We start from the raw sequence: 14,944 nt of genomic DNA on the forward strand, positions 1-14,944 counted from the left end.
AAATTTAACTTACATTAAAAAAAAGGTGGAGACTATAACCCTTGGTTATCATTCTCAGTGTAATGTCACCCTCTGAATTAGAAACAACTTCTGTTACATAGTTAAGGCAGTGCTGTGTGGACTGAGAAGGCAACAGCATTTTTTAAGAGATGACATCTCATGGTTCAGTCACAGATACCAATTAAGAAGTGCTCAGAGAGCATTCTGTTAGACATTTTGAGTTTCTTTTGCTGCCTTGTTACCGAGAGGAACTAACAATTTCCTTGTTACAAGAAGGCTTTTATATCCAATTGATACTCTCCTGTCATGCTGATGTTTTGGATACTTGCATGTATAACACCTATTAATGTTAACGGCACTGAATGGATTCAAATCCTTTTTCACATCAGTGAATGCATTTCCCATGGACAGCCTAGCTGCGTAAAAAGTTTCTTGAGGGATTAACACATAATTCTAATTTCTTTGCTAGTTAGCATTTTCCCTACTGAGCTATTCAGATTAATGTGAACTGGATTATTGATTCCTTCTATGATTGGAGTTCACAAGATGACTCCTCTTTTAAGTACAGTCCATCTTATATAGATTGCTCGCTAGTTCTAGGTCAAGAGTTCAAATTAATCTGCAGCTTGTCTCTATAATAGCCTCCCCATTTTTCAAAGAGAATGAGATCCTCTTCTGTAGATTCAGAGTGACTTGCTGAATAGTTCTCTGGGCAATGACATCTGGAAGTCAAATATATACTGTGCATTAATATTGAAACTGTTGGTGTTATCAGAGAACTTTTCAAAATACATTGATAGGGAAAAGGTAAAAATAACTGATTTTGTGTAGTTTGAGCCTTGTATCATAATCTTTAATCTGTATGGCAAATTAGATTCGTGTTTACTTCTTATAAATCAATTTTGCTTATCCAAATTCAAATATTATCCCTTGCGGCAATACTACTGGGTCTTAAAACCTTTCCCAATTAATAAACCTACTGGCTGAATAGGCCATTCCCAAAAGAGAAGCAATGAGTTTATTAAGACTACACTGCCTGCTAAATCAGGATGGTTCATACAAACAATGTGCTGTATGCTAATGTTTTTTGTGTTATTTCTGTATTTTTCTCAAAATAGCTTATCACATATTTTTGAGCTTAACATGATGTTTGGTTAATATAAATAATTTAAATAAAACACTCAGCTTAAATTTGCATATGATTCCACTCAATAGTACATGGCATAGGAGATGCAGAATTGGGTGGAGCATAGACCTCCTGAATGTAAGGATGGAGAATAGCAAATATGATTCTCCTCAGCATTTTTCAGTTACAGGCTTTAAAACTGGAGAGACTGTTCTGTGGAAACTAAATACAATTAGCACTCACATTGTTTGCCCTTAATATACCTCTAGGTAGGAAAATCTGATAAAATGACTAAATTCCTAAACTCAAATTTCTCTGTATTACTTCTTGTTAACTGCATATCTTAGTATTTTCTCAGTATTGGTACAAGGGTCAATATTATTCATTTATGCAAGGTAATGAAAGTCCTAGAAAGCTTGTTATATTTTACTGGAAAACATGGAAAAGATGGACTGGAAGATAGTTTACTAGCATGTTCCCTGTTTCTGTTTTAGTCCTGAGTCAAGTTGTATACAGAAGTTAGCATCTACTGCATAGTCAGCCACTGCCAACTCTTTTTTACAACTTTATTCAGGAGAAAAGCAGACACCTGACATTCTCTGTTTCAGCTGACCTTTTCTCCATTACTCTCTTCTGACTCATTTGTGAGAACAAATCAGGCTCCACCAATAAGAACAATAACTGCTCAAGACCATCTCTCTGTCTTGTTCTTCCTTAAGAGCTGTTGCCATTTTAAATATAACAAAAGACTCACAAACTTTTTACCTCTTATTATTACCCTCTAAATCTAAAACAAATATATTACTAAAGTCAGTATTTGACTGTATTTTAAATTTAAAATACTTTTAATTTGTCTTTTCACTCTTACTCTTCAATAAATTTAAAAGATGCATGGAGGTGTTTTTTTCTCATAACACGCATGTATATGAGACATAATTATTTAATTCAATTTTTTTTCAGAGTCAAATGATCATCATCTTATAATCTCTCATTTTCTGGGCCTCCTCATTCTGCAAAATTAACTTGTCAAGTCCGTTTCACTGTGTGACTTCTGAAATTCAAATATCTTCATCTAAGAATATTATTTTCTTCTGTCTCACACCTCTTTAAAATCCTTCTTTCCCCTGAATTTTTTCCCTCCCTTTTGATATTCTCATCACCACACAGCTTACTTTGTTTGTGTTCACCCTCATTACACTTTTTTCTGTCTTGCTCCTCTTTGGGGCAGAGTGTGACTACTGTTATGGGTTTGTACATCTCCTACAATGGAGCTTTGATCCCTGTTGGATTGCTTAAGTACCACCATCATAATAATGCTTAGCAACAACAGTAGTTTCAAACAAGTCTTTTTTTGCATGCTAAATCAGGCTAAAATCTAGGAGGAAAAAAAGGGTTTGTAAAAAACATAAAAATTCATCTTGATTTAGAGTAAAATTGATTTTGCTTTTGAAGGGCTGAAGCAATTAAAGTAATTCTACTGGAAACAAAGGTCACTTCTATTTTTATAGCCATTCTCAGAATTGGAAATCAACAGAATCATCAAATTAAACTAGCATTCCATAACCTCTTGATGTAGCTGCTAATATTGTCAAGGCTTTTTTTGAGGATTTTGCTTCCATGTTACAGGCAACAGAATTTAAAAAGCAAAGAAACAAAAAAACAAATAAAAACAAGAATAATGATTTTTCAGAGACTTTACAGGTCTGCTAGCTATGGCTAGGATTTTAAAGGATAGGATTTGCAATACAGAAACCTCTTAAGTAGCACTTCTGCTCAAAAAGAGGCTTTAAGATTACGTCCCACTACCTTGCAATGGGTTCAACCGTGCAAAATGCAAAGACATACAAGGATCTTTTTCTAAATCAGGCATCAATCTTTGAAATCATGGTTACATTACAGCTGAAAATGCCCTACAGGAAGTAAAGCACAGGCAATTTTGAAGAAAAAACCCAAAAAAGTCATCAAAGATACAGGAGTTCATGAGAATGGGTCAAAAAAATTCTAAAAGTGGAGTCTTACTGCATGGCATAAATATTATGCTCTTTGCCTTTGACAACACTGAAGAAATTCATGTACAGAAACTGTTCTAGATATCAGGCTGTATTACTGGATTTGTCTTGGCAAACAACACATATTCAAGATTATTCTGGACCATTTAGCCTAGCATTTATAGAATTAGATGGAACTTCAGTTTTACTATCCAAGGAGCAATTAAATGTTAGTCAATCCTTTGCATGACATCATCATGTATAACTTTACTATTTATTACAGCAAGAGAAAAGCAATAGTGGAAACCTGCATATTTTTAGCAGGACTCAGTGAAGGCTGTAAGCTTGTACTGAAGAAAGTCTTGAAAAGTTATTCAAACCATCTGAAACTCATAGTAATAATACATTTATTTCTTACCCATATTGCCTTATATGCCAGCAAGCAGTTTCAGGAACAGTTTTTTAAAGCCTTAAAACCACAATAATTAAAGTACATTCCTTCTTAATCACCCTGCCCATAAAGCCACAAGTCTGAACATGAAAGCAACTATGAACACTTAAGCAAGATCAAAAATAGAATAAAATGCTAATTATAAGCTCTGCAATGTTAATAAGTAAAACAATGATTTTCAAGTCTAATATCCTGAGGCTTTTCAGACCTACCAGAAAAGCCTGTAGAAGCCCTTCCAAAGACTTCTGTACTACAGCAATCCAGCTAGCTCAGAAGGAATGGAATATACCAGGATTAAAAGCCACAAGAAAGCTGCAATGACTTTAATAATAAGTCTTGTCTGCACTGGTTTTGGACTACTATAATTTGAGAGGAAAAAAAGAAGTACTTACTGGTTCAGTTGATATTTTTAAAACAGTAGTTATCTGATGCTAATTTTGGAAATATGAAACAAGACCCCAGAAGTAAAATGCTCAGATGTGATGATGATGAGGAGGATGATAATAATAATAATAACAATAATAATTCACAAATGTACATACAATAAGATCTTTGGGTTTGTGGTAAAATTTGTTTTGTGTTCCATATTATTCCAGTATTCCACAAGGATATCAGCTACACACACTCATAGACCTCCTACTATTCTTTAGAAGGAGAAGCAGACATGCAGATGACCATTAAATTATGCTCTTACCACATTTGAAGGTTCCAATTTCTTCCTCTTGGCAAGGTCAGTTATATTATTGCCATTGTAGTTGATGCTCTCCATGCAGCCTTTGAAATTTTTCCTACTGTTAGAACTTGGCTTCCCAGAAAAAGGCATGCCTCCAAAGGTTATCTATGAATGAAACAGAAAATGGCATATAGTTACTAGAAGGCAAAGACTTTTAAATCCATTTACTGTAGATGCATTTGTTTTCACTGAATACTCAAACATGGAAAATGAGAGAGCTGGCTACACTGTTAAAAGAAAAACAGTGTATTAGATAAGCACTGCAAAAGCACAAAAATATCTGTAATGAATTTGTGATTGCAAATATTTATGGTAGGAAATCCCAAGTATTATTACAATTGTCCAAATTGTGAACAGACACACATCACAGTTGTTCATATATGAACTATTCTTCTGATTGCTACCAGACAATATGCATTTCAAACAAAGAAATTGGCATAAATGTCCATCCCAGTATTTTTTCTAAACAAAAGTAGACATGAAATTAGCCAGATAATCTGATTCAAATGATTCATTCAGCTCTAACCATGTGCCAGAGCTCAGACTACAGCACAGCAATGGTGGGCTCCAATACGGTACATTATTTTCCCTTGATTCTTATATATCTCCTTCATCTAGAAGAATTTACAGAATCACATAAAGATGTTAGACAGAAGGATCTTCTACTACAGAGAACATGCTTTTATGATGCAGTTATAGTCAATGAGGAGTTACCACATGACTTAGCAGGCCAAATCAGCTACATAAAGAAGATGAAGACAACCACTCAAAGACTTGGATGAGACAAAATAGAAAAGATAGAATTTTGTAGAAAAGAAGAAAAATAGCAAAAAAACACATACCATGACAGTGAGTTAAGAGCAGCTTAAAGGACTTTTTTTTTTTACTTTGAAAATGCAATCAGAACTAATGTTTATTCCTCTTTTGTGTTAACTTTTCTGAAAGAGATTAACCTAGAAACTATTTTGTCTATGAGAAGTTGTTTTGATTCTTTCACGTTAATCCACTGTTAATCACAAAGGCAACACACATAAATTTATTCTGATGACTGACTCCAAAACCATTGAGATAATTGAGAGGAAAGAAAGGAGAAGAGGTTACGGGTTTTGAGTTTATATGAACCACAGAAACGTATACACACACACTCAAATAAATTCCTTTAATGCAAGGGGATCCGCGTACATGGAGAATGAAATGTACCTTTGAGAACTGCCAGTGAGGTCTCTCAAGGTCAGAGAGGATAGGAAGGTGACTTAACTGAATTCTACTGTTACTATGGATAAATTTATTGTACGGAATATATTTGTTATGTAAACATGCCCCATGTATATGTGTATATATATGTCTGTGTGTATATATCTGTATATATACACACACATATATATGCAAAAAATTGCCCAAATCTGGTATATGGCATTCAGCCTAACATTTTCTGTAGCTCACTCACTTGAATAAAATCTATTTATGTGAGTTTTCAGTAGCTCAATTCAGATCTCCAGTGCTCAGTAAGTAACAGAAGTACAGGCACATTTGCTCATTATTTTCTCATTATAACTGCTAGAAAAGAATGTATTCATAAAGATTTGTTGGAATATAAGTAAATATTTGAATCAGTAGCACTTACAATCATAAGTAACTTTCTCAAACATTCATATGTTCTTGATCAAAAGATTGTCTGTAAAAATTTCAATACAGAAGTTAATTCAAACTTTTTTCCGTTACATCATTTTGATTCCTTCTCACTGCTTAAAAAGTTGTAAGAGTAGAAATTACATATTTGGCTCGGCCAACCACATTAATTATCATTAGAAACAGCAAAGAGTGCAAGTTAATATTATACAAAGTTTGCAATAACCAACATGCTGAACTTCATGTAACAATTTTGAGGAACTGAACAAGTTCATAATTGTAGAAGCCAGAGTGTAATCAAACAACAAATCCACATTTAATTATTACCCACGGTTGTGTGCTTTAACCTGGATGATTAAATAAGTTTTCTTACAACTTTTCTAGCTCTTTATTGCTTCTTTATAAAAAGAAGTTACTGATGCCATATTTGTGAAAATACAAGGAAGCATCTACCTAAGACAAGACAGATCAAGATTTGTATTAGTAAAAAGTTCTAATCTGCTTCATTTGCTAAAAATAAATATTGTCACCACAGAATAATGCTTTCTGATTCAAGTGCAAAATTATCACCTGAGTGCAAAAACAGATTGTACGATACTTTTTAAAAATCTACTTTCTTGTTAGAGCAGCTGCTTTTAGAGATTTTAAAAGTCATATATGCTTAGCTTGCTGAATAGCACAGATCTCACACTTTAAAAAAAAGGCCTGGGATGACTGTTACTCCAGATGGGATTTGGTATGCTAATGAAGAGAAACATAATTTACACTTAGGAGGGAACACCATTGGACAGAAAATTTCAGGAAATGTAAGGGAAGAAATACTTAAAACAGAGGTACAAAAAAGTACCAAAACAGCTTAAATTATGTTAGCTTTTTTTCTTATTGGACTTATGTTTAGAAAGCCAATTTGAATGAAAATAAAGAAGTTTCACTATCTACCTCATAATCCAGGTCCAGGTAATCAAATTCTCCATTGGTTCTGAAGTGCTGCATGTGTCTGTCCAGGGTGAGATTGATGTTTCTCCCGTGGCGCTCTATGACGATGGAGTGCCAGTGGTGATCATCCAAGAGGCTGCCTGTCATCACAGATGTGTGACCATAAATGGATCCAAGCTGGTTGCTGCCTGAGAACAGAAACAATAGCAATTCTCACCTCATACCAGTTAGACATTTTCCCCTTGCTCTGTCAATATTTCACCTGAATCACACCAGATATACAATAAACTGGAGGAAGTCAGTCTGCTATGAAGTTGAGTTCTGCCCAGAGGTGGGTTGCTGCTATAAATACAAATAACTGGATCAAATACAGCAAGTATCTGATCATTGTATTGTACAAATATATTATGAATTCATAATAGTAGTTATTAGGAGGCAAATCAGAGAAGCAATATCAAATTCTAGTTGCAAAGTTGTTTTCAACTATGGGGTTTCTGTGTTTTCATTCCTACACTACAGAAATGAAAAGCTGTCTCCTCTGGGCCATGTTCTGAGCTGCATTGGAACTTTACTGATTTATAATATTGAGGAGGACATGGAGTCTGATAAGAGTCTTTGGCAACAACAAGCCTTTTCAGTCTGAGTTCTATGCTTTGTGGCCTCTGCCAGTACAGTATACCAGCAAGCAGATAGGAAAAGGCTGAATGCAGACTGAGCTAACAGCTGCAAAAAATATCTTCTGCTAATACAGCTTATTTCAATCTCTCCTCCTGCAGCAATCTCCCTATTCTGGAAGTCAAACAACTAGCAAGAGTACAGTTTTGCAATTCTCTGCTATGTTATCCAGGGGGGTTTGCCAGTGCAGCTGTGCTAGTCGGAGATCACATCTCGTTGCCATCTGACTGACATAGCTAAGCCAGCAAAGGTTGATAGCGTGGATCTCAACTGAAGCAGCAAATGACTAATTCAGCAGTAAGTGTAAAAAATTGCTGCACTGGCCAATAACTCAGTGCAATCTTCCATGTTCTGAATGCATGAGAACCTAAAGCATTTCTGAGGCTGTGAATTTCTTACCACCAAGTATACCTGCAACTCAGACATTAAGGTTTGTGCATGTTGATAATACATTCTGGCAAATCACACTTCCATGGCTTAAGACTACTTGCCTACAAATGACCATACTGCCTTTATGCTGAAGGCCACTGATCTTGTTGGCTAAAAGATAAAATAAAATTTCATGCGCGGCCTTGAGCCTCAGTTTTTTCAATGCAAAGTCAAATCCAGTGCAAAGTGAAACCTGAATCCAATTCTGTCTCCCCACCCTTCCCCCGCCCCCTGATTTTTGAAACTAAGTGACTTTCACTTTTGAAACTAAGTCCCAACCAAGATGAACATCCTTTTTTACTGTCTCTGGTGCAAAGACAATACTCTCAGGCAGAAGAAGAATAATACTATAAAGTATTTCTTCTCTTTATTGAGTGAATGTGTGTCACAGGGCCTAGTCCCATTTATCGGTCTAGTCCTATTTATCAGCCTAGTGATTTAAGAACATTCTCATAAAGCACATACATGGAAGTTTCATAGCTTATAAAGACAGACTGAACTAAAGAATACAGAGGAACTTGAAATGAATGGGTTACTACTGCAATTAAAATTGTTAAGAATACATAACAACTATAAGAATATGTGCTTTCCTCCTCATCATCTGTTCATGTTGATTGTTATAAAGAGAGCAGGAGAAAGTGCTAGTGGAAGTACTATTCAATGTAAATAATGAATGGAACAATTTCCTCTTCACATGTCTGTAAGAGAACTAAGGAAAGTTGCATGAAATCTTTTTCTAGGGTTCTTTTCTTTTAAGGGATAAAATACTTGAAACCAGATAAATGTGGGGTTTTTTCATAATAAATGTACTTTATAAATGCAGTGACTCATGAGCCTGTAGTCTTTAGTTGGGAGGGGAAAAGGATACTGGAATTAGAGTAACATACACAAGATTTCATCATAAGATTGCCTGAGAAAGCAATCTTTCTCTTTTCCTTTCTTATTCTTACTTTGCACACTCTAGGAAGGCTGCTGAACATCATGTGGCCTGTAGCTTCCTAAATTGATACTTTTTTCTTTCTATGAGGTTCCTAAAGGTGACCTTTATTCTTCTAGAAGTGATGACAGCGTCCTCTCACACAAAGCCACAGCTGAGGCCAAATATAATTCTAGCAAGTTTTTTTTTTGTTTGTTTGTGTAAAGGCAATATATTGCTGAACCTGCTTTTCTATATGATCTCATTTTTGGAGTATCTCACACGGAATAAAAAAGGAGAGAAGAAAAACCCTCAACATATAGAAAGGGAATTAACAATATTTTCACCAAATTATTCTATTAAATGATGTGGCTTATCATATTACTGTGGGAAAGAAGATGAAATATTTGACCAAAAGTTTTTGTGGGAGAGTTAAGAACTACCACAAAACTAAACAATCAAAGCATACCTAAATTTAAATTTAGAACAAGTTTGGCTTTCTTCAGTTCCAAGGTGATATAGTCTCCTTGCTGTCCTTCTCCATGGAAGATTACACCTTCGCTTTCAGAGGTCTTAAATTTCAGAGAGATGACATCTTTCAGTGTTTTCATTTTCTTGTTCCTGAATCTGTATGGTAACACTACGTGGCCATCAAAATTGATAACATCGGCCCCTAAAGGAAAAAGCAAATAACATTGCTGATGAGTGATTATATGTTCCTGTGGCCACTGGAAAAATAGACATGACATATGCAGATTGTACCTGAAGAGAATAAAAAATGTGCAAGTGTGATATGCATTGTAAATGCATTTTCTCAACCATAATTTAATACTATAAAAAGTAGGAACCTGGCAGAATAGAAATTTAATCCACAGAATGTAAAAAAAGGCAGATTTGGGAGGACAAATACTACAACTGTACTCAAATATTTTTGGTTGCTGCCATGTACGTTTTCCTAATTATAGTTGAAAATGAAAGACAAATTTCTGAGTGGTCATTAATAATTCATTTGATACCTCTTTAAACTTCAGTATGGGTATCTTTAAGGACTGCGAACAGTAAAACATGAGTGCAAAGAAATTGCCTGGCAATTTTCAACTGTGTGTAAAACATGGACAGAAGCCTTGACTAACTCAGGAAATTGTGGATAAGTTGAAACATAAGTAATTTTGAGAAGAAAAAAAAAAATCTGTCCTTTGAGCTAAATTTTCTTCTAGGTTTACTTTTATTCAAAATATGTGAAAAAAGTTGAGGGATGCAATCATTTAAGGTCAATCCAATATTGATATAAATATTGCATAATGACACTACAAAATTTCATGTTGTCTTATTTTCGTGGCTTAATCTTAACTCTAAAGAATGAACACCTATTTTCCAGATTTTTCTGGATGCTGAATCCACAGTAAAAATAGCTGCAGAACTTGACTCCATTCAACAGATGTACTTCTGCTGAGAATTAAATCTTGTAATTTAAGCTGATCTTGGTAAAAGATTTCAAAGAGATTCTTATCTCTAAAAATTTATTACAGATTTAAGAACTGCTTAAGTAAAAATAACTTATTAAGAACTTAATAATAACTTAGTTATAACTGCTTTGTAAACTGCTAAGTAATAATCAATCACCAGTGTCTTAGCTACTATTTGTATGAGCATTTTATCCTCACTGTTCACAACTAACAATCTTTATTGTTAGTAACTAACAACAACAGTCATTAAGTAAAATTCTTAAAAAGGAATTAACAAAAATTCAACCACATCTGATTTTTGCCTACTTCTGTGGGCTACTCTTCAGTAACTGCTTACAACTTTTTAGAATTCCTAACTTGTTTTTGCTATTATGGTGAGAATTAATTGAAATCTTTCAGCTTCTTTCAAAAATACAGATACAAACACATTTTTGTTGTTTAATTAACACAGAAGTATCTTTTAAAACTCCATTTAAACACTATATATAGTATGCCTAACTGCATGTATTTAAATTTGAATTTATATGGTCAAGTCTTCCTAAATCTGCAAAGACTTATGATGAAATAATAAACTTTGATCCCCTTACTGTTTATGGCAACTAAATGGTGAATTTTTATTCAGAACAAAAAACCATGAGCATTACAAACTGACTGAAATATCCAAAATTATTAACTTCTAATATATATATAATTTTTGTCAGAATGCAGTCATATATATTAGAAATACCACTTTTCTTTATAAAATATATCTTACAATACACATTTCCATAATAATCATGTATTAAGCTCTAAGTGCAACTAAAACTCTCAGTCTGATCTGGTTACTCTGAATGATAAATTCCAGGAATATGAATCAGCTCAAAATTAAATATCAAATTAGTATGTTGAATCTGTAGTGCAATAAATCCATTTAAAAGTTATCGGGACATTTTTTCAGGCATAGATGCAGATGCATTCAGAAGCAACATTACAGGATTTCAGAGGTGCAGTTATCTTGTATTTGCTCATGACTCAGGTAATCCATTACTTCTGGAATTATTACTTTTTTGAAGAAATAAAGAAAATGGTTAGAAAAATATTGTAACAAAGATTACATCAACCTGTTGGTTTTTCTTGTCTTACAAGCTGTCAAGAGATGCAATACATTAATTCTTGAGATTTTTGTATGTAGTTTTTGGAAAACAACTTTTAGAAAAGAATGAAATCTGTCTATAGAAAAAATAGTTACATTAAAATCACTCTTTTATCACAAAAATCATACTTTTATGTAAAGCAGATTTGCTATAGAGATCATATTATTTTGAATCTACATACCACTGACTTACAAAAATGCTAAAAGTGAAAGAAAATTGATGGACATTACAGCTTAAGCAATCTTCATACCAAATATACATCATAAAAATGTGATTTCTCTTACATTGTCAGAGATTGTCTAACACTGAAATTTGTTACATTTACTTTCTGATGGTTATAGGGGGTATATCATCTTTCCTCTAAGGCCAGTTGGTACTATCTTGTAACATCTACAAAAGTTACCTTAACAGTCAGGCATCTGATCAAGAGCTGATCAGGACGTTAACTTGACTTCTGTGGGTTTGTGGATTCACAACATGATGCCCATGAAAAGGCAAGTATCACTTTTGTACCTATGCCATAGTTGCTGTTATACATATGTGTTCTTCTCATCATTCATCAAAGCAAATTACACACCTTAACAAGGCCGAGTACAAGTGGCACATTTTTACAAAACTTGTCCCTGAATTGCCATGTTTTGAAAAGCATTCAATTAAAGACAGAAACAGCAGTAATCTCTGATTAAGCAGCTTCTTTTTCTTTTTTTTTTTTTTTTGCATAGCTGTGCTGGCAGCATGCAAACAGGTCTGCATGCTAATTCAATCACCTAAATATTACATAGCAATTATGTTTAAGAGTTATCATATGTAGACTGCATTAATGACTTCTGTTCCTTCTATGATGACACTCAGATATTTAATATCATGATAATTACCATGGTACAGAATGGTACTCAGACAGTAAATCATATAATTCCTATCACTGCAGTGTGAATATATATTTTTTCTCAGCCTTAGCCACTCATCTATCAGCATTAGTAGGAAAGAGACCTAAGCCATCACAAAGTACATTTACCTGCATTCAGTGACATATGACTGCTCTCAGATGATACTGCTGCAATGGAGAAGTCATTTTTAAGAAAAGATAAAGTGAAAAAAGGAGAGAGAAAGAGAAGAAAATACAGAAAGATGGGGGAAGAAAAACTGAGAATTTGGTTTTTAATTATATGTAAATAGGAAGTACAGATCTGATTACTTTCAATTTGTTTTCTGCCCTGCTAGGTTTGCTATTATATGGGTGGATTAGAAAACACTGCTCACATAGTAAAAATATAACACCACTTTCAATTGGCTAGGGAGACATGTTAGGCCTTACCCCAGTATATGTCTGAGACGCCACATTAAAAACATTTCATTAGTTAATGACATCATCAATTTTCCTCTAAAAAATAATCAAGTCAGAAAGCCTTGCAAAGATTGGCATGGAACTGGATGACAAATGTGACCCCATTCCCAAATCTCAAAGAAAAATAAATCACCAGTCCCAGGTCTTCATACCTATGCTTTTGTCCTGTACTTTTGGCTACATGCAGGATTTGGTAAAATTTGAGAGGGGCATCAAATCTGTTTGAAGATGTTTTATTTGATGCTTCAAAATAATTTATTGAATAATTATAAATAAAACCCCTCAAATCAGACTCAACTCCAGAACTTCTCTATTTCCTCCCATAACTGTCCTCAATGTCAGCATGTGAATAAAGAAGTGTTCATTCACAATGACTTAGTACTGAGACTTCCTCACAGCTAGTTAGCTACTTTGATCAAGGTACTGCCTGGAGTTACTAAAAATCCCTGCTACCTGACACAGTAAAATAACAGTGATCAGAGCAAAGCAGAACAGCAAAGTGATGCCCAGAAAAAGGTTTACCATTCAGTGAACAAAAACCATGGCAATATGTTTCTGCACTTAAATTGCAAATTTAACATGTACATATATTTTTAAACTGCTACTGATCTCTGAATGATTGACTCTTCAAAGCCTGTACAGAATATTTCAGTGGGATTCAAGATACAAAACTTCTGTACTACTGACACACAGCGACCTTTGGTGAAATACTCACTCTGTTCTCTCTCCTCAATTATTGTATCTGCTTAAACCTTCTGTTTAGATCACATGAGTTTTAGGGAAAAGATGGACTTTTCTTAGTCCATAATGTGAACCTTTCATCTGATGTACTAGTAGTATATTAATAGATGACATTAACCATCTGAGCATCTACCATCTGGAAATATCAGGGATGTATCAAAGCATCTCTGGTTGGGCCAAATTTTTCCACATCTGAAGTTTTACTTGTAGCTATTAGTCACAGGTACTAAAATATCATTTTGAGAAGTATAAGCATATAAATAGTATATTATTTACATATTTTAACAGCAAAAAATATGTTTTCTTCTAACAAAGCAAGGGAAAAGGCTCAAAATCATACCAAAACCAAACCTTATTTTGTAATTACACACGAAAAAATGATATATATACAGAAATTACTTCAGAAAACTCCAATCAGTTTTCCAGTAGTTTCATATACTGTGAACAGCATGTTGAATTTGCCACTGGAGTCTTTGCAGCTCGAGCCTCAGCAGAACCAAGCTAGCTGAGTTCATGTTAGAGATGCATTGATACATTTCATTGCACCAAAGAAACCGAGGAAGCCACGGCCCAGCACAGCAGTCAAAAGATTGTCTCCTCTTTTATGTTTTCTTACAATGAGGCAGAGAGCCAAAGGTACCATGTCTGAACACTGCCTTCAGGCGCTACAGCCCAGCTGTAAGGGCATGGGCAACTTAGTGGCTTGAAGTTTGCTACAACAAAACTGACATTGCCTTTACTCTCTTTTTCAAAAGGCAATGCATCTGCCACGAAGGTGAAAAACCCTCAGCCTAATGCAGATACAAATGTATCTTGCATATACAATAACGTATACTACTTCATATTCTAGAGGGATATGGTGAAGGAAAATGAATCTTAAGTTTCTTTGCCTGCTTAGCTTCCACTGCACTGAATCTGAATCCTGTCGTTATCTGTCAGGTGATGTCAATGCTTGAAAGAAAAAAAAATACCTTTACTAGGAGGTGTGGAACTTATTCCTTGCTTTTCTTTATGTTCAGTACAATGTATATGTAGCAATGCAGTATCAAAGTAGCAAAGCGTGTTTTGTCAGTCTATTTTTAACTCATTTCTTGGATAAAAGACACAAACTTCAGTCTTGTATTTTATTTTTCTGCCAAAAACTGAAAATAAATCTGTGAGGTAGTATTCCCTAAGGTGATGAGAATGCTTTGCCAAGTTCTGAGTATAATATCCACAGAAGATATACCAACAGCACTCAGTACTTTTCAATTTTTTTCTCTGAATTTCAAAGCACAGACATTTTTTCCTATTATTATTATCACAATTGTTATTATAATGCTGGTATACTACTACCCATTTTGCTAATTCTTGTCCAAATGTCTGTAAACATGTAG

At 34.3% G+C, this 14,944-nt stretch overlaps 1 protein-coding gene across 2 annotated transcripts in view; it reads right to left on the reverse strand.

Moving 5' to 3' along the window:
• CNTNAP2 (contactin associated protein like 2) overlaps nucleotides 1-14,944 on the reverse strand; it is a 1,044,217-nt gene that overhangs the window by 543,873 nt on the left and 485,400 nt on the right. For both annotated transcript variants that reach the window (XM_027675789.1, XM_027675790.1), the window contains 3 exons: nucleotides 9,353-9,556; nucleotides 6,867-7,051; nucleotides 4,260-4,403 (listed from right to left, as the gene is read on the reverse strand). In XM_027675789.1, the coding sequence (XP_027531590.1) occupies nucleotides 4,260-4,403; nucleotides 6,867-7,051; nucleotides 9,353-9,556 (533 nt within the window). The remainder of the gene's footprint in view (nucleotides 1-4,259; nucleotides 4,404-6,866; nucleotides 7,052-9,352; nucleotides 9,557-14,944) is intronic.

This window comes from Neopelma chrysocephalum, unplaced genomic scaffold (genome assembly GCF_003984885.1).
Source record: "Neopelma chrysocephalum unplaced genomic scaffold, ASM398488v2 Primary Assembly neopelma1_26, whole genome shotgun sequence".
Taxonomy (NCBI): Eukaryota; Metazoa; Chordata; class Aves; order Passeriformes; family Pipridae; genus Neopelma; species Neopelma chrysocephalum.